The 23,464-nt window shown below is 45.3% G+C and overlaps 1 protein-coding gene and 1 long non-coding RNA gene across 2 annotated transcripts in view; both read right to left on the bottom strand.

Moving 5' to 3' along the window:
- Positions 1-5,580: 5,580 nt before the first annotated feature.
- Positions 5,581-23,464, bottom strand: part of Ephx2 (epoxide hydrolase 2) — a 36,903-nt gene continuing 19,019 nt past the window's right edge. Inside the window, exons 9-19 of the mRNA XM_008828145.2 lie at positions 22,221-22,255; positions 17,010-17,036; positions 15,945-16,030; positions 14,479-14,590; positions 11,978-12,049; positions 9,733-9,766; positions 7,971-8,073; positions 7,239-7,308; positions 6,639-6,719; positions 6,208-6,266; positions 5,581-6,027 (exon numbers count right to left, since the gene is read on the bottom strand). Of these exons, the coding sequence (XP_008826367.1) occupies positions 5,949-6,027; positions 6,208-6,266; positions 6,639-6,719; positions 7,239-7,308; positions 7,971-8,073; positions 9,733-9,766; positions 11,978-12,049; positions 14,479-14,590; positions 15,945-16,030; positions 17,010-17,036; positions 22,221-22,255 (758 nt within the window). The 3' untranslated portion in view covers positions 5,581-5,948. The remainder of the gene's footprint in view (positions 6,028-6,207; positions 6,267-6,638; positions 6,720-7,238; positions 7,309-7,970; positions 8,074-9,732; positions 9,767-11,977; positions 12,050-14,478; positions 14,591-15,944; positions 16,031-17,009; positions 17,037-22,220; positions 22,256-23,464) is intronic.
- LOC115069452 lies at positions 7,677-7,964 on the bottom strand. Its single transcript, XR_003848719.1, has 2 exons — positions 7,844-7,964; positions 7,677-7,747 (listed from the first exon to the last, which is right to left on the bottom strand). It is a non-coding gene; the product is annotated as an uncharacterized LOC115069452 (long non-coding RNA).

Here is a 23,464-nt window from a genome sequence, read left to right on the forward strand (position 1 = left end):
CTCAGAGCTAATCTGTGAGAGTCTTGATGAGGTTCATTAGGTGCAGTGGCAGCAGTCCCTGGGCTGGGACTGTGCTACAGACAAGGGGGACGTGAGCTTGACATCAGCAGTCAGTACTTTCTAGCAGCAGGTGGAATGTGGCCAGCTGCTTCAAGCTCCTGTTCCCATGCTGAACTGTTCCCTGGAACTGTGAGCCGAAATGAATCCTTCCTTCCTTAGGTTGCTTTGTGGGATATTTTACCACGGCAACAGGAAAAGTAAGTGGTACATCTGTCCATTCAGTTATGCATGTGTTCTCCTATTTATCAACCAAGCATTTAATGAACATACAATGAGTGTCCCAGAATGATGAGATGCATGCTGGGCTGGACTCAAGGACAAACCACTTGGATACAGAGCCTTCAGTCCCAAGGATCTCACAGTCCAACAGGAGAGACAATTAACCAACTAGGCGCAGTACTCAACACTTAGGAGAAATTCCTACAAAGGTTAATGAGGCAGGATAGAAGGATTGGGGGAATGAAGGAGTCTTGAGAAGGGAAAGCAGTCCCTCATCCCCAGAATCTGGTTTACATTTCTAGCAGGCTAAGGGTCAAGAATTTCAATACAACAGACCACTATCAAAACCTCTATGAACACTACCTGCAATGACAATCCCTTTCCTGGGACTACCTCAGACTATGTTTAAGGCCAAAACACACATGATCTCTGAGGTTAACTTTATCGGTGCTCCCTCTCATTCATAAACTTGACCAGCACATCTTAAATCACCTTACAATTTCATTCACAAAAGGAAGTTATTCAAGAGAAATAAGTTAGCCAGCTCATTTTAGCTTAATGTTAAAACTTTACTTAATTTTTTAAACTTTTATCTTTGAACATGGTTGTAAATTATACTCTTTGACTACTTTCAAACTTTCAAAATCACAAAATCATATGTATAGCTATTCTTTTTTATTTTTAATTATGTGTAGGTACCTGTGTCGGGGTATGTGCATGTGAGTGTAGGTGCCTGTGGAAGTTAGAAGAGGGTGTCAGATCCCCTGGAGATGGAGTTACAGATGGATGTGAGCCACCCAACATGGGTGCTGGGAGCCAAACTCTGGTCCTCTGCTACAGCAATCAGTGCTCTTAATGCTGAGCCATCTCTCCAGCCCCTTTAACCTTTTTTTTTGTATTTATTTGTGCTGATGGTAATATTGGTATGGAAATGAACCTAGCATCAATTCTCATGGCCTAAAACCATGAATTCATCACACCTTCAGAAACAGCCTTTCCTCTTAGTCTAACAGACTTGCTTTTTGGAGGGTATTTCCCTTGGAAATCTCGTATAGAGTGAGTCATCTCAACTTCCTGGGGGCAGCATCACACCCCCCACTGGTATATGGAGGTAAGAATGTAGTACCTGCTGGAGCGATGGCTCAGCAGTTCGAATCTCAGCACCCACATGGCAGCTAACAACCGTCCGTAACTCCAGTTCCAGGAGATCCTACACCCTCTTCTGACTTCCATGGGCATTGCATGACATGGGTGCACTTACACACATGCAGGCAATACACTCATATACATAAAACAAAAATAACAATTTAAAATTTTTTTAAAAAGAATGTCACTGTCCTGCCTCTTTTAAGAAGCTTATTTCTCTAAGTAGACATGATTTCACTTACCACTTACCCTTTGTAGACATGAAACAAAACTATCCTTTTATAATGAAATAATTTTGGACAGGCTCTAAGAAAATGTACTTAAAATGGCACCTGAACATCTTTATCCCCATTCATCCCCCTGGATGCCAAAATTATAGCAGTTCTGAAGTTTCCCAAAGTTGCCAGGAAACACAGCTCTGGACATTTTGGTATTTTCTTTCAAAATCTAAAGACCTTTGCCCATCCAGCATCATATGTGACCTTCAACCTTGGATGGATGGCTGTGGTTTTTTGCAATGTTATGTGTTGGATTCTATAATTGATGCTTTTTTATTGGTTTATGGGAATTACTGACAGTTTGAATTGAGCTAATGGATTTGCCTGTTGATTCTCATATTGGAAGATGTTCCCAGATCCTTTTTTCTGGCAATTGAGCTTGGACATATCCAGCTAGTAAATGAAGTTTTCTGGCTTATATAGCCATTTAAGTAGGTCACATATTTGTCTTGCAAATGAGCCTCTTAATTTTCAGATGCAAAGGGATGGAGGCGATGCAGCTGGAAATCTAAAGCCTTCGTAATTCTTAGTATAAACTGAAATTCTCATAGCTTGCCCTTCCACAGCTCTTCCTCCATGTCAGACACTAGCCTAGAACTCTGTATATATCACATATTAGGCATCACCAACCCACTTAGCTACTATTAATGTCTTCTTTATAGGTGAGGAAACTGAGGCACAGGGGCCCTTTCTCAAGGTCATTGTGAGCAAGGAGCAGATCGGGTGTCTAAACCAGCTGATCTGGCTCCAGACTCAGGAGATTTTTGGGTACAAAGAATTCAGCCTCTGGATTCCTCACACCAGAGCTGGAGGTTCCTGTTCTAGTCTGTCTCTCCATTGCTGTGACAAAACACTCTGACCAATACCAACTTGGGGAGAAAAGGGTTCATTTCGCTCACATCTCCCAGGTCACAGATCATTGGGTAGCCCAAGGTAGGAACTCAGGGCAGGAACCTGGAGGCAGGAGCTGAAGCACAGGCCATGGAGGAGCGCTGCTTACTGGCTTGTTCCTCTGGCCCACGTTCAACCTGCTTTCTTATACAATACAGGCCCACCTCCCCAGGGGTGGCACCACCCACAATGGGCTGGGCCCTCCCGTATCACTCCATAACCAAGAAGATGCCCCACAGACATGGCCACAGGCCAGTCCAATGGAGGCAATTCCCCAGTTGAGGCTCCCTCTACCCAAGTGTGTCACGTTGACAACTAGAGCTATCCAGCACACTTCCCAACTATTGTGTGACACTATTCCTGGAAAGATGTCTACAAATATCCCCAGATAGGGAAACAACAAAAGACCAAAGTAAGCATACTACCAGAGTCTGACTTAGTGTACTGCAGGTTATGTGTGCAGGGAGACACCAATGTCTTTCCTCCTGGAAGCAGCGTATTGTGACAGCATCTGGCTCCGCGAGATGGTTCTCAAAAGCAGAGCCTTGAACAAAGAAATCCCCAGTCTTTTTATACTCTCTGTTAGTTCCCTTTACAGTTCAGCTTCTTTGTCTCCCATGTATGGTAACACACATATCCTGACTGGGTGTTCCGTGCTACAAGGTCATGACAGGCAGAACCGTGCATGTGTACTCGGCACAGACCACACAGCATTCCTTTTACATTGATGCGGGGAGGGCAGGCCTACCATAAGTGAACTAATGAGTTCTATTGGGGGTTGCTTACAGGGTGAGAAATGACTCGAAGACAGCTGCAGCACCAAAAATCCACCACTGCATGGGTGAGCTCATGGAAGCTGGAAACTTGGAGCTCACTGCACACTGCAGCTCAACAGGTTGGAGACCATCTCTTCTAGGCAGTTCAGCTCATCTGAGCCTTTTCCAGGGCTTGTCTGAAAGTATCTTTCATCAGCCCCTACTGATAGCATAGATAGATGATTGATAGATAGATAGATAGAGAGATAGATAGATAGATAGATAGATAGATAGATGATATAAATGAATGTATATATGCATATGCCTATAATACACACACACACACACATATATATATATATATATACTTGTGAAGGGAGGGACCTAGTGAGTCTGCTCAGTTTCATGGACTTCCTAAAGCTATATAGTTTTTGACTTCCTCTTAATGAGCTTCCCTACATGATGGAACGTTTAGAGCATCCTGAGTCTTGAGCAGTTTTCTTACCGGATGGGAAGTTTTATCTGGGAGGAAACTGCCATACAACACCAACTAGTCAAGTTATCTAAATGAGTTGACCCATCTGTAGCAAGAGTGTGTGTGTGCACATCTGTGAATGTACTGTGTTGGGGGAGCAAGGAGAGAGGGTACCCCACCCGTAATGGGACTTGGTTGGGGAGGAAGCAGCTGGGGGACTCCTGACAAGAGCATGCATATTCTGGGTGGAGGGTCAGGAAAGCCCTGGTGTGTGTGCAGAATTCAAAGGCCATGATACTGGGGGACAGCTATAAATAGGAATCACGGAGTGAGAGGGCCAGGCAGGGTGAGCAGGAACCAGGTGAGCCGCGGGATGTGTTTTTTTTTTTTTTTTTTTTCATATATTGTCAAACTCAGGTTTGCTTTGCTTAGCGGGGGACCTACTGGCTTCGGGGCAGAGGGTCTGATGGGTGACAGAATCATAAACTCTGGGATCTGTGTCTTCCCAACAGGACAATTTATTTTAAAATTCAGATGGTTTTTATACATCCCAAGGAACTAGCAGTCATGTGGGATACAGCTACAAAGATTTAGGGTACAAAGAAGCAGGACATATAGTTTGTTAGTTGGTGCCAGAAGGATTCTTAAACATTTACTCAAGGTTATCAATGCCCATCCAGTAATTTATTGGCCACAGTGTTTTCTTCTTAGAGTTAAAAGCACAGTAAACTTTTAGCTTTTAGCTCAAGAGTAAACCTTTAACCTGGCCTAATCTCTTAGCCACGGACAGCTGAGTTATTTGTTCAGGACAAGGAGATGAGCTAAGGGTTGTTGACCAACACACTTTCCCACAGAGCAAGAAGCCTGCACTTATGACCAGGCTGCATTCTCCTGCCAGCCTAACAGTGTTCTGCAAGACAGGGATTATCAGAGTCACTGTTTTCAGTGCCCCTCCCTTCAGCAGAGATGCAGCCTGGACCTACAAGTTTTAGGCTCACCTCACCCTAGGGCCTAGCATCCTGGTTTCCTACAATTTTATTTATTATTTTTATTTTATGTGTATGAGTGTATTGCTTGCATGTAAGTGAGTGCATCTGTGTCGTGCAATGCTGCAGAGGCCAGAAGAGGGTTTTGATTCCCCTGGAACTGGAGTTAAGGATGGTCCGCAACCACCATGTGGGTGCTTGGAATCGAACTCAGGTCCTCTGCAAGAGCAGTCAGTGCTCTTAACTGCTGAGCCATCTCTCCAGCCCCTCGGGATGTGGTTTTTATCTTGAGGGCATCCTTGAGGATCTGACAGGTCATGAAGTTATGGGACTCTGGTACCCAAAACAGGGCAGAGTACAAGATCAGTGACACCTGAAGCCTCACTGAATGTGACAAGAGAAAAGAGGCCGTGTGGGAAGACAGCTAGATCAGCTCAAGCCTCGTAGGGTGATGGCTAAAATTTTCTTCCTCAGACTCACTAGCACATTTCAAATATTCATGGTATGCATTAGTACCCCAGCACACCCTACTAAAACAACAACAACAACAACAACAAACAAAACAGGACAAAACAAAAACAGGAAGGGTTGTGGTTACCTGTGAATGGTGGCTGCAGACCACCTCCAGCTCCTTCCCAGAAGGCTCAGCTGGCTGACGGAGCTGCTTTAGGACACTCAGCACACCGGAGACCACAGCAAGGCTCATGTTCAAATGTAGCACCCCTCAGAGCTGTTGCCTTAGCATCCCAAGAACACAAAGGACCGCAGAGTCATGGTCTTAGCTTTATTGAATAAAGGACCCTAATCTCTGATCACCTGTTTCAAAGTAAGCCTTGGATTTGGGTGCAAAATGATGAGCTGGTCAGTCCTTACAGAGAATTTCCTACTGGGCTACCTTACACCTTCCCGACAGGACATGAATTCTTAGATGAGCCAGTTATACTCAGAAAATTACTCCCAAGTGATTTCTTCTGATCTAAAATGACATCATATCTGGTCGATTTCACTAAAAGAAAAATCACTGTTTGCCAAAAGAACAACACTGTTGGTTAGAAGAGATGTGGGCAAGGCCATGTCCAGATGCTAAGCTGCGTCCTAAGCTGATGACGAACAAGCTCTACTAGGGACACATCACAGGTTAAATCTTGGCAATCACTGATGGGTTGTTGACTTCAGCCTTCAGCCACTTGATGAGAATCTGGTTCAGTTCAGCAGGTCTGGAAGGGAAACAAAGGAAGGGTCACTGGATCTGAGCCCACTGTCACTCTAAGGTAGAGGTGTGCGACATGAACAGCTAGGCAGACCAGAGCCGGGTGGAACTGAGCCTGTGGAGCTCATAGGGCAGGTGACCAGAGAATCCTGCTCTCCTTCCCCAGGGGAACCCCCAGTCTCCTTACTTCTCCATCTGTGTCCAGTGCCCACAGTCCTCGATGTGTCCCCTTTTCAGGTGAGGGATCTAAAAGAAAACCACACTGGAATGGTTAGCAGAAGAATAAAAATGCGGCTGGCTTGGGGTTATTGCAACTAGTACTGGAGGATAGAGCCCAGCCCTGGAGGACCCTGAATCATTTTGAACAGAATGAACACCGATGGAGAGACCATGTCAGTGCAGGGAAAGTTCGCATCAGTTAGGAAAGGGCGATGTCAGTGATGAAGCTGGATTGGGGCAGAGTTTCAGCTGATCCCCTACCCTCCTCCTCCCCAGGGGTATCTTCCTCCTCTGCCTCCCCTTTGGCTACCTGTTCTCTCTCTCTCTCTCGCTCTCACTCTCGCTCTCGCTCTGTCTCTGGGACACTCTGATGTCCACTGTGCAGAGCCACTCTCTTACCCATTTTTCCATGTTCTTGGACATTTGAGGATGAAGCACAAGGTCTTTCTCAGCCGTGACCATCAGGGCCGGAATCAGGATCTGGGGGACCAGGCAATGCATACCATGAGTATCTGAAATGAGCTAGTGAGACTAGGTGTGCTAGTTGGTTACCTTGGGTGCCCTCTCTGCCCAGACAACCTGCTGTGTCCACAATTTCAGCCCCACTGAGAAGACCCTTGTCCTGTCACTGGTGCAGACTTTGCTTCCACCAAGCTCCACAGGGAGGGTCCTTGTCATCCCAGAGCTTTTCAGAATGTTGGATTTAGCAATGCAGTGGCCTGTGTGTGTGTGTGTGTGTGTGTGTGTCTAGTGTATATGTGTGAATGTCTAGTTTGTGTGTGCTTGTGTATGTGAGTGTAGATGTGTGCCCATGTGTGTATATGTCTGTGCCTGTGTATGTGTCAGCCTGTGTGCATGTCTTGTTTGCATCTGTGTGCACAAGTATGTGTGCATATGCCCATGTATGTATGTACATATCTAGTTTGTGTGTATGTGTATGTCTAGTTCATATGGTGTGTGCCTGTGCCTGTGTGTGCAGCACGGCAGCCCAGCACTCACCTGCCGCCCCACACCCTTACAGTACCACTTCCAGTTTCTTTCCATGTTTCGATACCAGTTCAGGGGACCCCTGGAGAGAGGATCAGAAAGCATCACAGGCAGGCTTCAAGGACTGAGCACTGCTGCTCCAGAGGAACCCACGCTGCCCACAGCCACGTACGCCATGGAAGATGCAGCTCTGCAGGGCATGAGGGGAGACCCAGAACACATACTTCCCATCCATGCCTGCCAAAAACCAGGCTGGCAGCCTCTGAGGGGGTTTTGGGTCACAGAGAAGCTGGCCCTAGGTATCCTCATTTCCAAGGGACGTGTCAGAGGGTGGGAGCGTAGGACAGCCCCTTCCCTCCCAGAGGCCACTTTCCTGCCCCAGGGAACTCAGAGAGAAGGACACCGGGCAGCTGTGCAAAAGCACCAAACCGCATGTGTATTTGATTTTTCTTCTTCTTTTTTTTTTTTTCTTCTCTGAAGACAGAACCCAGAGCTGTCCCTGATTCATGGAGAAGTTGTGACTGAAAAATCAATGTAAAAGTTCTGTCTTGGAGGGGCATCCCACAAACATAAGAAAGAACAAGCTGGGCTACCCCAAACTAAACTAGGCTGCATACCATAGGTGGTGATACTTCTGACACTGGGGGTATTCAGGCAGAAACTGGTCATCATGGTGCTCATGGGGGCTGCAGTGGGAGGAGCTGGGCCCCCCATCTGCAGTGTCTAGGACACCTTTCTCTCTACCTGAAGCCAGACTTCTTGAACTGCTGCACATAGAACTCGATTTCCTCCTCAGTAGCAATCTTGCTGAGGCCTGGATCCTCTGGGGTGTTCACAAGGAGTCCCCCTGAGAAAAAGAGACTTGTGTCCTCTCCCTGACAGGCCAGGTGGCTCTAAGGCTGATGTTCCCAGCTGAGGCTGTGCAGCTGAGGACCTCCCATATCTGAGCTTCGGTTGAAGGGTTCCAGTGCCTTTTGTCTGTCTACCTCTCTTTGATTCTGTCGGTCTGTTCTGTCTTCCTTGTCCATACCCAGCCATCTCCTCCCAAGCTCCGTACTGTATTTTTGCTGTCATTCTAGGGCTGGGCAGTGTCCTACACAGACTCATGGGCAGGTGCCAGTCCTCTGGGACAAGCCATGGCATGCCCCGCTCTTAATACGTGCCCATGGCTCAGGCCCAGGGTGACGCTGCCTCAGACAGTCACTGCCTTCCAGGCCTTGGAGTGCTCACCCTTGTGCTCTCTTAGACTAGACCTCTTCTAAACAGCCAGACTAATTATGCTCCTTCGTATCTCTTCTGATATCTTGGACTTCAAGCAGGTGTCTGTGTTTTCTTAGTTCAGAAGAGCACTAACCAGAGGATCCTATGTCCTCATGCATCCTCTCGGACCAAGTTGTGGTGGTCTCTGTGTAGAATTCCATCTTGTGTTTAGAGGTATGCAGTGTCCAGGCAGTTCCCCTAAAGGCCCCACAGGGGCATTAACATTGGAGGGGGTGGACACGTCATTTTCAGACTCACAAATCTTATGGTGGAGGAGCCTCCCCCAGTGTCCCTCTTGAGCCCCCTATCTGCTTGGCTCACTATTTCACTATTTAGTGGTCACCCTCCCTGGACTGCCCTGAGCTCCCTGGGCTCCTAGTAGGGAGCAGCTGTGCTTGGTATGCTTGTGAACCTGTGGCCAGTCGGATGCTCAGAACATGAATGAATTTAACAAGTGTCTGTGAAAAGGAAAGGAGAAATGGAGGGGGTATTCTTGGGGAAGTTTCCCCCAGCTTGGCTTCTTCCCACAAGCCAAGCCTGAGATACCCACTTTCTCCTGTGTAACTGAGAGACCATGTTAACAGCAGGAATTTGAGGGGATTATATGTACTCTATCTAAAGGGGGCCAAGCCACATGTCTAACGCACGCAGAAGTGCTCAAACAAGTGTTGGTGGTCATCCTCATGATAAGATATAAGTGAATAATGGCAAGGATACAGTGTCAGGGCAAAGCAAGGGTTTGTGGGGCCAGTGCCAGGTGTTGGCACCCTGGGAATGAGCCATGATCTAACATCATTTGAATCCCACCCAGTAGGGAGACTAAAGGGTTGTCAAGGGAGGGAACAGGAGTGACTGGAACACAGAGCCTATGGCTAGAAGGGCAAGCAGAGACTCAGGTGGGGTCTGGTGCAATCTGCTTCATGTGTCCCAGTGACTGTGGCAGTCACCTCTGCAGCCTGGGCTGAGGTCCTTATCAGAAAAGGGTGGATTGCCCTAGATACACTCTCCAAGTCCTTGGAGCTGTTTAGAATTTTGATGTACAGCACCCTAGCAGATAGGCCTGAGGTAGCACAGGCTGGCCCGGGGTTGGAGGGAGCACTATTAGCCAGTGGTGACCCTTGGGCAAGTCAAAGCTCAGGAATGCAAGGCAGGCTCAGGGCTTCTGTCAAGGCAGAAAGGAAAAGCATCCAGAATGTTCAGCTGATGTGGCCCTGCAGTGTCCCCCTCTCCTAGGGATACTTCTTACCCATCTCAGTGACTTTATGGACGGCAACTAAACCCTGTGGGAAGAAAAGAGAGAGGATGCTGTGAGTGAGGCAGAGCAAGAAGACTCCTGAAATCCCTGCTACGGCAGACCTCAAATGCATACAGGCTGCAGCAGAGCCCTTACGTGTGGGGATACACCTAAAGCCTGCGGTGACGGGAAGCCAGAAACCAAGGGGAGCACTAGACACTGTTGTGTCTGTGTTTCTCCTGTTCCTATGATAAAATTTAACTCATAAATCAGGCACAGTTAGACAGCCAATAGTGATAGCCAATGATCAAACAGATAAATTACAACACTGTAATAAAAGCCTCCCCTCCCCTCTCATCCCTCCCTCCCTTCCCTTCCTTCCTCCCTTCCTCCCTTCTTCCCTTCCTTCCTCCATTCTTTCCTCCCTTCCTCCCTCCTTCCTTCCTTCCTCCATCCCTTCCTCCCTCCCTCCCTTCCCCCCTCCATCTTAAGTCGACGAGACAAAAAGACCATTCGCATCCCAGGTATGGCGTGTGAGATTTCATTACACTATTCAGAATGGTGCACGATTAAAACATATGTTTTGTCCGTGGCTTCTCATTATTATCATTGGACCATCATTGACCAAGAACTGAAATTATAGAAAGAAAGGGTAGAGGAGTTGGGGACCATGCCATGACAAACAGGCTAAACCTGGAAGTGAGTGGGGCACTCTCAGGTCTCAGAGGGAAGAGGGGGTTGACGTTCCCACCCGCAGCTGCTCTGAGCTCTTGAAGATCTGGGTGATGTCCTGGGTTTAACAACCAGTGGGAGCAAGAGATGAGACCTCAGATTTGCAGAAGGTAGAAAATTAAAATTAAGCTGCCCCCTCCAGCTTTGCCACAGAGTAAATCTGGTAACACAAGCATCCTGAATGTGCTGATGCATCAATTGAAAGGTAGACTGAAAAAATCCGCCCATGACAGATACAAAGCTGAGTCACTTCAGATTGGTACTGAGAGCAAACCAAAAAGAGCTCCCCTAAAACTCCACCATTAAAGGCTGGCCTTCACAGGTTCTTGCGTTTGAATTTACACTGTTTGCATGACCTGGAAAAGCTCATGATGTGAAGAAAAGCACAAAGTGAGCCTGGGCTGGTACTGCCATCACAACGCACTTCAGAAGAAATGTTAGACCATTCGAGAGTTGTTAAGTCTAAAGGGAAGCAGACAGACACAGAGCAAATGTCACTCAAGATGAGTATCAACCAAAGTTATAAAACACACATGCAGGCAGAGTGAGAGCAGAGGAGAGAATGCAAGAGAGCGACTGAGAGGAAGAGAGCAGTCTTTCAAAAATGATTTAAGAGGGTAGGTGACATGGCTCAGCAAGGAAAAGTGATTGCTGCCAAGCCAGATGACCCAAATTTAATCCCCGGGACCTACATGCTGGAAGGAGAGAATCAACTCCTGCACGTTGTCCTCTGACCTCTATGTGTGGTAAGGTAAGAACAGAACAAGAGTATCAGAAGAAATCAGTTATTTGAAGAAACACAAATTCAACATTAATAAAAAGGCTGTCCACTGAAATTATAAGGAGCTCTTCAAAGATAGCAGATTAGGTCATCCAGTGGCTAAGACAATTACCTTAAAGGTATTTAATATGGAGAGATGTGGACCTGAGGTGGGCTTTTCCAAAACAAGGACGGAAGAGAGTTTATGCTCAGATAAACCATTCTTCAAATTTAAAGGCAAAACTGAAAGGTGTTTTCAAATACTCTGAGCTTCCATTCACAGATTTGGATTGAGAAAACCACTAAAGGAAGTACTCCAAAGACAAGAAACAACACACCATGAACGAAGAGAGACACACAAGGAGTGATCATCCAAGAAGCTGAGGAGAGCAGAAAAGCGCACGCAGGGCCTGAGCATGTAGGAAACAGCAGCGAGGACGAGAGCTGACACTCAGAACCAGTCTGAACCAGCATTCTAAATCCTTTCAAACACTGAGGAAGGTTGGAAATAGCAAGCAAGTTTCTCCTTGTGGGTAAGTCAGCTATGCATATTAAAATGGTAAGACGGTGTAATTTCCAGACCCTTCCTTGTTAGAATCATTGTTCATTTTTGTGTGACTTTTCTCCAGCAATGAGGGACCAGTGGAGTGGAAGCCTCAATCAAATCGATCATTTCCAGATGGTGCTCCACCCTGGGGTTCCCCTTCCTTTGGGGCAGCCCCCTCCCCCACCCCACACCCCCACACTCTGTGTCTCACTCTTCACCTCATCACTTGCTCGGAACAAGCTTTTAAAAGTCCGACTCAGGTTCTTTTCCAGTTCAGCTTCAGCCACTCCCTAAAACAGTTAAGAAAGCAAAATGAAAGGCCACCCCTCCCGAAACCCTGGACACCGGACCCCTCTCCCAGCTAACCAAAACCCAGAAGCCCCCAGCCTCTGTCCCATCCAGTCCACCCTTCTCTAGAATTGCACTCCTTTGAATTTTTGTTGTGAAATATACACTAGTAAAAGATTAAATAGAAGATGCTAACAGTGGTCCTGCCCAGGAGGCAGGCTTGCAGGTGCTGCTGTGTCTGTTTCCCCAAATTCCTACTGTGAGATGCGACTTGCAATAATCTCGATGGGAGAAAGAGGCTGACGTAGGTTTAAGATGGCGGCTGACAGGTGGTAAGAAGAGAAGCTAGCTCTGAGAAGTGCTGAGAGTGGCAAGTGGCCCACGTGCTTCTCAATACTGCTGTATAACTTTAACCAACTTCCTTCCTCTGGTCCTAAATTACTGCAGACCTTTAAGAATGCCAGAGGGATTGTCTTCCTAAGGACAGGGCAGCACATTTCCATTGTTAAAGAGTCAGGACGCATGTCCTGGGTAGTGTTAAATTACCAGGTTCTTCTGCCTCATAAGTATTATTACAGATAATTGCTCATCTATTACAGGTTCCAGCTGGCTCTCAGACACTTAGGGGTCTGGACGCTGAGCTACAGGATGAGGAATAAGTAGGTAGAGGGGAGCCTGGGGGTTCATGCCTGCTAATTTTTCTTCCACTCCCCTTTCCTCTGCATTCTTCTTTTGAATTTAAAATACAAAGAATTCTTATCTATGATGAGATAGAGATGTCCTGTAATGTGTATAAGGGGTTGACCATTACAAATATATTCATGTTAGAAATATATGCTGGGTATTTCTTGTCAAATGTTCGTATTCATCTATCGAAGACTGTGTACCTTTATGATGTGTCAAAGAATTTTTGGGGAGTCAGGCAGGTGGCAAAGCACCAAAAGGACCCATAAAGCAAGTGGTGACTTAGCCTGCTTACTCAAAAGATAACAGCATGTTTTAAAAATATTTTAATTATGTTTTATTATTTTACATGTATGAATGTATTGCCTGCATGTATATAAGTGCACCCATGTCATGCAATGCCTGTGGATGTCAGAAGAGAGCATCGGATCCCCTGGAATTAGAATTATGGATGGTTGTTAGCTGCCATTTTGATGCTGGGTCCTCTGCAAGAGCAGCCAGTGCTCTTAACCACTGAGCCACCTCTCCAGCCCCAAATGGCTTGTTCTTAACTAAAGGAGAGAACACTAGCGCTGGCCCAGAAAAGGTGAGTGGGACTTGGTTGGAGACATCATGGGAAGAAGCTGGGGATATGCAGACTTGCTTGACCAGGAGATGAAGACCATGTTAAATGGTATGTTTTGAATGTAAAATGTCCCGCACAGGGGAGTGCTGGAGGGATAGCTTGGTTGGTTAAATGCTTGTTGTGTTAAAAAAAAAAAAAAAAAAGTGTCCTGTATTTGATCTCTAGAAACCATGTAAAAAAGCTACGTGTGGTGGCACATGTTTATAAGCCTACCACTTGGAAGGTAGAGACAGGTGGATCCCTCAGGCACTGGCCAGCCTAGGCTAATCAAGCAAGCCCAGATCAATGAGAAAAGAGACGAGGGGCTCTTAACACATAGAGATCCTTAATGTGGTTCTTAATAGTTCTAGGCCATGTTGATATTGCCCACAGAATTGGGTATATGCATGAACTTTTCTAGAGCAAGAGTCCTTAACTTTTGATAAATCCTCAATAATTCAATGAAGACTCAGGGTGGCTGGATTGCAGGCTTTGCTGCTCCAGGCTTGGTGTTGGGAGCATCACTGGGAGCATGGCTAGAATGCAGAACACCAGGTCCCCTTCAACTCCATCAAACCAGACTGCATTTTACCAATATCCCCCAGTGGGCCTGCAACCTAGGAGCCTTTCCTACCATCTAGCATCTAGCAGACTCTAGCCACCTCCCCCCCTCCATATGCCCATGAACCCTGGCCCCACTGTGAAGGCTGCACTTGATGAAGAAGGTCCAGCCTGGACCACAGAAGCCCTGGCTGGCACTGACTTCAGCTGAAGAAACCACACAGAAACAATGTTCCCACTACTCAGGAGCAAAACCAGCATGAAACTTGACCTACACCCAGCGAACTCCTACGGCCACTCCAGCAGATCTACAAGCACCAATGCAGGGACCTGCTGTCAGAGAAAGACCTCCACAGTCCACATCTCCTAGTCCTCATTTCCTTCCCGTACACCTTCTCAGGTACCTACTATTAATACGTGCCTTCAACAATAGGAAGAAAAATAGGAATGAGACACAGCGTGGTGTGTGTGTGTGTGTGTGTGTGTGTGTGTGTGTGCGCGCATGTGTGTGTGAGGAAGAAGAGAGGAAGGGGAAGAAAGGGGCACCAATCTTGGCACCGTTGCTTTTGATGTTGCACTTACTGGTTCTTGGAAGTACAGTTGGTAATTAAAAGTTGGGATGGATTTGATAACCTCCATGGGATGCACCTTGGGATTTGGTGGCATGAAGGGAGTATTCACGCTGGCCACTGCCCTGAAGAAATAAAAGATATCAAGACAGAGAACCTGTGAGAAGACATGCGTGACCCAGAAAGGAACGTTGAGGTCAAAATTGAAGCTCAGAGTGGGAAAATTGCATGCACAACCTCCCAGTAGGTTCGAGAATGCAATCAGACACAGGTGTTGTGATTAACTCAGTGTGTTCCCACTCAGCTGCAGTATTTCTTAACTAGGATGATTTACACACACACACACACAATAATAATAATAAAGTTTAAAATATATTAAAGACCAGGTATGGTGGCGCACGCCTTTAATCCCATCACTCAGGAGGCAGAAGCAGGCGGATCTCTGTGAGTTCAAGGCCAACCTGGTCTACATAGTGAGTTCCAGGACAGCTGGGGCTACAGGGAGACCCTGTCTCATATCTCATCAAAGTCTTTGATGTAATTCCACCACATAAAAACATGATTGGACTAGTGGGGGCATGAAGACGGCTGCTGCCTGTATTTACCCACCCTGATGAGGCAGAGATCAGGCAGGCTTTAACTATCGCATTCCAGCTTGTCTGAAGAGCAGACACATGTCTGCCATTCCCTCTAGGTCCAGAACACAGGGATTCTGGCATCTGGAAACCAACAATGGAGCCCTGAGATGTCTCTGACATGATGACTATGGACTCTGTGGTGGTGACCATGACCCTCCATGGTGATTACACATCTGTGCAGCAGTTTCAGGTTGTGACTCTGGGGAGTACTTCCTATTGTGGCCTTGTGGTTAAGAAAACCAAGGCCCAAGGGGTGACGTGATTTGTTACATGGCCACTTCAGGGCAGAATTGAGGGTTCTTTCTCTCTCTCTCTCTCTCTCTCTCTCTCTCTCTCTCTCTCACACACACACACACACACACACACCTCTGCCTCTGTCTCTGCCTCTGTCTCTGTCTCTGTCTCTTGATATTGTAGCCCAGGCTTCCCTTGAACTCGCAGTTCTCCTGCTTCCCTCTCAAACGCTGGAACGAATTACGGGCTTGCATTATCACACCCACTCAAGGGCCACATCTTCTGACTCTTGGTCCAGGGTGAACTCGTTCCTGGTGCTTAATTCTGTGACTCCCAGAACCCCTCACCTCTTCACCCAGTCCACTCAGCCCTGCAGCCCTGCAGCCCACAGGACACTCAAGCTCTCGATTACTCATCTTACTGCCAGTAACTGGATTGGAACAGGGACTGCTTCCTAGGAGCCAGGTAGGCCCTCCTTGGTGTGTGCCAAAGGAAGCCCAGTGGTTACCTTCCCTATTACCTGCTTGGTTTCCTAGAAGGATCCTGGAACAGTTTTTGGGGGACTCTAAGTCTATTCTTAGCAGGCCCTGGCTGCTAAGTCACTCACCTCACTCTCTCAGGGTAGAAGAGAGCCATGTTCCACACCAGCACACCAGCCCAGTCATGGCCGATGAACACCGCTTGAGGGATACCCTAGAGAAGAAGAAACCTAGGGTGGGTCTGAGGGTCGGTATCTGGACTGGGGTCTGAAGAGCCAAAGGCATCTCTCTTGACAACCCCAGGGACTCCTCCAGGAACCCTCAGCGGCTCTAAGCAGCTACCCTCCTTAACCCTCACTCTCACACATCCTCACCCCTTCCTCAGACTCCACAAATGACTAGCATTTTGAATCTTCTCAGAAGATAGAGGTCACCATGTCCACGAGTTCCTTCCGTCTCACTCTACTTTCCCTCAAATCAAATTTTGCTTCACCCCTCCTGTCTCTTTGAAACAGTAGAACTTCCCTCTCCTGTGCCTGGCACAGTGTCTGCTGCGGAACAGGAACCTGGCCACCTGAATAAGCTAAGCCCACTGCTCCGCGGCTCTCCTCTCTCTTCCTCTACTGCCACTGGCCTGCGTTACGCCTTCTCCCCGGCTGCCCTACAGTGCTCTCATTCCATCCCAGCCTAATGTGGAGAGGCAGAGGGCACTGCAGAGCCATCTTGGGGACAGTGTGTGTACTCTCCAGTCTACCACGGTGATTTGTTTTCATTCCTATAACCAAATTTGACATTGCCAACAATGTCATAATTATCACATGACATTTTGGGATGCATCAGAAGAGATGCAAGTTCTAATGAGTTGTGAAGTAGTGGCCTATGGGATCTTGTCTGTCATCTTACCCTGATACTCAAGGTTCCTCTGGGTGGGAGCCCACAAAAAAAATTTACTCCTTTTCTGGAATGAACAGCACAGCACACCTACTCCATCCTTGTCTTCCAACATTCCTCCTTGGCCATCTTTACCTTTGGGAGTCTCTCCTCCCCGACTTCCTGAAGCCTATGCCTCCCCTGTCCTGGCTGTCTCCATTCGTGGTCACCAACAGCTGACCATCGAAGGCATCCACCTCTCCTTACATTACGCAGACCCACACAGAATTATCCAAAGAAATCAGTTCCAAGTAATGACTTACCATCTTATTCAGGAAAGTTATCATCTCCTAAAAAAGAACACATAGACACAAAGTAGGTGGGCGGAAACTCAAATCCTGCCCCAAGCCAGGCATTGTCTAAGACTGGGGTTCAGCCGTGCATGGGTCAAAGCCCCTAACCTCAGAAAACCTTTAAAACTGAGAGGAGGTACTGGAGGGATGGCTCAGTGGTTAAAAGCACTGGCTACTCTTGCAGAGGACCAGGATTCAATTCTCAGCACCCACATGACAGGTAATAACCCTAACTCCAGTTCCAGTGAATCTGATGCCCTCTTCTGGCATCTGTGAGCACTGCATGCACATGATGCACCTACATACATGTGGGCAAAACATTCATACACATTAAAAATAAAAACAAAAAAAAAAATTTAAGGGAGAGGAAAAGCTGGGATGTGATAGCACACACCTTTGATCCCAGCACTTGGGAGACAGGCAGATCTCTTGTTAGCTCAAGGCCAGCCTGGTGAACACAGTGAGTTCCAAGCCAGGGATACATAGTGAGACCTTGTCTAAAATAAAACAAAATTAAAATAAAAAAATAAAATTAAATTAAAAATAATAAAATAATAAAATAAATAAAATAAAATAATAAATTTTAAAATAATAAAATAATACATAAAATAAAATAATAAAATAAAATAAGAGAAAAATAAAAAAAGTGGGGAGGGAAGCACAAACACACTTTGGAGAAGGGCTTGCAGTGCTATCTAAATCAAGCCTTCATGAGTATTTCTTATAGTAACAGTCACATGTGTGTCAGAAACATACAGCAGAATGTTATTTCTAATTGCTTTCACTTTCGCAAAGAATATAAAGATAACAGAAACAATAGAGTAGGAATACTGCAATGGAATTAACCTGTACTCACCAAAGGGGTGAATCATTTAAGAAATATTAATAGGAGACAGTTATAAGATTATCCATGAAGGATTGACTAGCTATTTATATTTTGTGAAATGAGAAACCAGCATTGTATACTGGATTAGATTCACAAGCACATAGTGAATGTATTAAGTGTCAAAATGCAAACTTTGGAGAAGTTAAGGCTTAGGATAAGAATCTCAGATATAATTTTTGAAAGAAAGAGTTGTAACAACAAAAACTTAAACATTTATTTTCTAAATTAGGTCTATACTTTCAATCAATAAGTGCTAAAGTAGTTTATAAAACGACTAGTAAATGGTAGAAATGGAAAAAAAGTTGAGAATTAAAGTTTTGGGCATCTATTTCTGAACATTTTGGTAAATGTCTAAGGGTTTAGTATTACGAGTATATTCACTCTACCTTAGTGGTAGAAGTTTAAGGTATGGGCATTCTGTGATCCAATTGTTTGACCAAAAAATTAGAGGTCATAAAATGTTTCTTAAGCCATTTACTACATGTTGAGAGATAGGAAGCTGACTCTCAGGGTTTTAGATAAAATTATAAAAAGGAAACTGGGATGAGTTCCACATACTGATAAAATATTAGGCGTGTTAGGCTAATTAATCACAAATTAGATAAAACAAAAATAATTCTTCTAAATTGGTAGTAATGTTTTGTAAAGATCAAAACATTTATTTTTCTTTTGAAGAGTATGCTTCTTCTGGAGTACACTTTGTGTAATCTAAAAGTGTGGCTGTTTTGCGTTTTCTTCCACCCTTCCTTAGCCTTCAGATGAAGAAATATCTTTGGTTTTCTCTACTGCTTAAAAAAACCTCTAGAGAATTCAGTCTACACAGGAACTCATTAAAATCCACCTTTTAATGTTTAATTCAGGAATTCCTGGGAAGGAAGGATGTCGCACTAGATACTCAAGCATTTGCATAAACACACGCCTGTCCACAAAGATGCAGGGCCTGGACTTTCCTGAACCTGCTTCATGTTTTATTGCACCTTGGTTCCATCTGAATTTTAACTCTGTTTGCCTTCTCCTATGCCTGGGAAAGTGAGGCAGACAGCAGGAGGCCAACTAAACCAAGAGGTAAACCCCTCCCTCCTCGGTTCCACAGCCAACGTAAAGAGCATCCTGGCATTAATCCTGGGAATAATATCGAACTGATGCAGGAGAGGGACTACTTCAGATTACAGCGTCATCCAGGTGATTGTGCAACTACAAGTAACCTTGACCTGCCGCTGCCGATGGCCTGATGCAGGTGCTGGCCCTAGGAAAGCGCTCAGGGTAAAACAAGTGATTTTCTGAGGTTTGAGAGTGTTCGGAAACTATTTTCAACTAAAGCATCTCACAACTTCAAAACTTTCTGTTGGACTGAATGTTCTATGTTTCTAAACAAAACAGCTGCAGTATGTCATGCAATAAAAGCAACTAGAAAAAATATCTAGCACAATGTAGATGCTTAAGAGATGTTTATAAAAATACTTTTCCAAACACCAAACAGTTGGTCAAGGTTTGATATGCTTATTCAAACATAATGTTTTTCAAAGTCAGGTTTCAATGAAATACAAATAATACTGATTTACTAATATCAGTGTTAATAAATATACTGTTTCCTTTGAGGTCCATAAAGAAATATGCATATGTACTAATATAGCTGTATATATACATGCGTGTAAACATGCATATGTAAGTCTATATACGTCTAGATATATAAAGTATATGTGTGTATACTAAAGGTGGAAGGATGGGAGGCATAACACGTCATGAGAGCCCTCATCCCCTTCCTGAACCATAATGGTCCTGTCCCCTGAGACCTCCTGCAGTCTCTGATCGAAACCATGGGCTGCACATGAGCACCTTCATACACTTTTAGGGACTCCTGGACCCTGAGAGAGCTCCACAGCATGGATGACACACCCTACTGAACTGCACACAGGCACCTTTCCACTTTCTAGTTCACCACAGAGGTTAGAATGAGTTCGATGTCCTCTCCAGACCCCACCAGCTGAGAACCATACTCAGCTCTGGAGGAACCTTGGGAAACATGCAGCCCTGGCCATTCACTGCTCCTTATACCCAGGAGAACCCCTCAAACGTTAAACCCCTCACCCAATGCCACACACAGGGCACAGGCCAGCTGGGTACAGACATTTCCAAACATCATTGAGCTTTAAAAGATGTTACTGCTAAATTGCATCCATCATTTTCAATCTGGAATCCTAAGACTCCAAATGTACAGAGAATGGGTTTATGGGTACCACACAGGGAACCATCCTAAAACAAGTAAGACTTCTGCACAGTCGTGTTTATTATAGCACTATTCACAGCAGCCAAGAGATGGGGCCAACCTAAGTGTCATCAGTGGATAAGTGGAAGAAAATATGGTTCATAGACACCAAAGAATATTAGTCAGCCACAAAAGCAATGCAGATGAACACAGACGATGTTATGCTAAATGAAAGAAGCTGGGGCTGGAGAGACGGCTCAGCGGTCAAGAGCACTGACTGCTCTTGCAGAGGACCCAGGTTCGATTCCCACCACCCACATGGTGGCTACGAACTGTCCTTAACTCCAGTTCTAGGGGAATCCGAAGCCCTCTTCTGAGCTCCACAGCATTGCACGACATGGGTGTGCTCACATACATGCAGGCAATACATTCATACACATAAAATAAAAATAATAAATAATTATAAAAAAAGAAAGAAGGGGAGGAAGGAAGCTGACATAGAAGCAAACACTGTATGAGCTTGTTCCTATGTGCAGTCCAGAACAGCTGCTCCATGAAGTAGAGTGTGAAAGGCTGGTTACCAGAGGCTAAGATGAATGGAGGTCAGGAGGGTGGGCATGAGATTGGTCAAGGTACATATAATGACAGCTATGTAGGGAGTGAGATCAAGATATCTAGTATATACCCAAGTGATTACAATTAGTCATCACAGATTCTTAAAAAATATAGAAGTAGGGGCTGGAAAGATGGTCCAACGGTTAAGCACTGGCTGCTCTTGCAGAAGACCCGGGTTTGACTTCCAGCACCACGTGGCAGCTAACAAACATATGTAACTAGAGTTCCCAGGGGATTCAATGCCCTCTTCTGACCTCCATAGGTGTACTTACACATATGCAGGCAATACACTCATACACATAAAATAAAAATACTGTGATTTTAAATAACATTATAAATATTAGTCATATATCATAAAATTAGCTCCCTATAAAGTATACAACTGAGTGATATTTAATATAATCATATAGTTCTGAAACTGTCACTTCTAACCAGTACCATAAAGCTCTTTTTGCCTCCAAAAGAAGCCCTGTACCCATCAGGAATCACTTCCCATTTCCACTTCCCCGGTGTCTTGGCAACCACCATCTAATTTGCCAATGGGCTGACTGTTCTGAACAGTCCATATAAATGGAGTTACAGGGCATCTGGCTTTTGTAACTGACTTCTACTTAGCATCATGGCTTCAAGGCCCATACCTGTGGAAACATGCTTCTTTGTGGCTGAGTACTATTCCAGTATGGACAGATGCATTGCCCTCATCCATTCATCAGCTGATGGCACTGGGGTTGTTTCTGCTTGTAGCTACTATGGATTGGGGCTGCCCTGGACATCAGCATCTGGGTTATCTTGTGTACATTTATCATCAGTTCTCTTGGGTCAATTCCTAGTAGTGGATGTACTTATGATATCTAAAGTGGAGCAGGGGGATAGGAACATTTCTCTTTCTCTGGTTTGGCCATGGGATCTATTGCAGGAAATCAATTCTGTGAAACAACTCAATACATCCTTCTCCAGAATAGATTCCTATAGGAATGGGGGCGGGTAGGTGAGGGGGCAGTGGTAGGATGGCGGAGGAGCTCAGAATGAGTCAGTGGGGATTTGATGAGCAGACCTGATCAGGGCTAGGAGAGCCATAAATGGGAAGCTGAGGCAGGAAAACAACTCTGCCCGGTAGTTAGACTTTCATCTGAGCTCTACGGCTGAAAAGTCAAAACCTGCACACAGAGCTGATGCATGGGGAAAGGGTGTGTTCAGACTCTCTGAGTGGGGAGGCTATGGCATGAAAGGTTTCAAATGACTCTACTACTTCTCAGTCTCGGGCAGTGACCTTGGCCTACCTAGCTCCCTCTGGGAAAACATACTCTATGCTTCATGTAAATTTGCTATCACATTACTGTCCAGTGAAAATCGACACCCAAAGGCTGTGCATTGGGCTTCCCTGAGGTTTAAATGGGTACCCACGTGCCTTGTTTATGTCAGAGAGAAACTGGGTGGAAATGACACTATGGATGGTGTTGAAGAGCCTTCTTACCTTACATAACACTTCCATGGCATATTCTTCTATTTCTGCAATTAAAAACAGATGTATTTAACTTGTGTGATTTTAAATTTAACAAGAAGGCCCCTTTAGCAGAAAACTCCCAATGTATTATGTTTAAGTTTTTAGTCCATTTGAGTTGATATTTAAACATGCTGTAAGATAATGGTCCAATTTCATTCTGCCAGGAGTTTCCTACTGCATCTGCTGAACAGCATCTTTCCTCACTGCGTGTTCCTGGCATTCTCATCAAAGGCCAGTAGACAGTGTGTGTGTCTTGATCTATTTCTGAACTCTCCGGTCAGTCCCATTGGTCTGGACCTCCGTGTGGGTATTGTGGCATTTAATTACTGTGAACTTGTAATAGTGTTTGAAATTGCAATGTTCAATTTCAAATGTCTACAGCTTTGTCCTTTTCTCTCAGGAGAAAAAAGGCGATTTATTTGGCCGTTTGTGGATATGTGTGGTTCCATATGAATTGGAAAATTTTCTATTTCTGTCTAAAAAATATGTCATTGGGCGCTTGGGAAGGAGAGGCGACAGTGAATGTGAGACCAGCCTAAGATACACAGGAAGTCCTGTCCCAGGGGAAAACCGTTGTTAGAATTCTGATAAGAGTTGCATTGTGTCTGTAGATTGCTTTGGGGAGTGAGGGATATCCCCCCTCCAATAATAACCATTCCAGAAAGCATAAAGGGAAAGAAACAATGGGCAAAATACAGGAAACATAAGAAAAAAGAATCAAACGATTCAAGAAGAGTTCCAAGAACTGAAAAATCAATGTTGTAACCAAAGAGAAGAAGGAAGAGACCCACATTTGAAGAGGATGACACACAATTTCAAAATAAAAGTACCAGACTGGTGGAACTAACCTTATTGGATGTTTAACAGCCATAGTTTGAGGCCTATACTAATGTGGTCAGAGGGACTTAAAGGACAGTTTTTGCTCCTTGCCCTCCAAGGTTGACTAAGTTCCAGGGAACTATGGAACATCTCTCAAAATGTCCTGTAACTGTGGTGAGTTTCCTGTCCTCTTGTTCAAGGAAGACATGGAAACCCCATGAGATGGACTTGAACCAGTGTCTAGTCTACAAAGAGGAGGGTCAATTCAGAGGAAATATCTCATTCAAGCTTCCACGCGAAGCCAGACACGGTTGAGCAGGACCTTTGACTTATCTTCACATAGATGGAACTGGTTAAAAAAAAAAAAATACAGCCAGGGGCTCCTCCCAAGCCCC

Source organism: Nannospalax galili, unplaced genomic scaffold, assembly GCF_000622305.1.
Source record: "Nannospalax galili isolate Female #2095 unplaced genomic scaffold, S.galili_v1.0 scaffold612, whole genome shotgun sequence".
Taxonomy (NCBI): Eukaryota; Metazoa; Chordata; class Mammalia; order Rodentia; family Spalacidae; genus Nannospalax; species Nannospalax galili.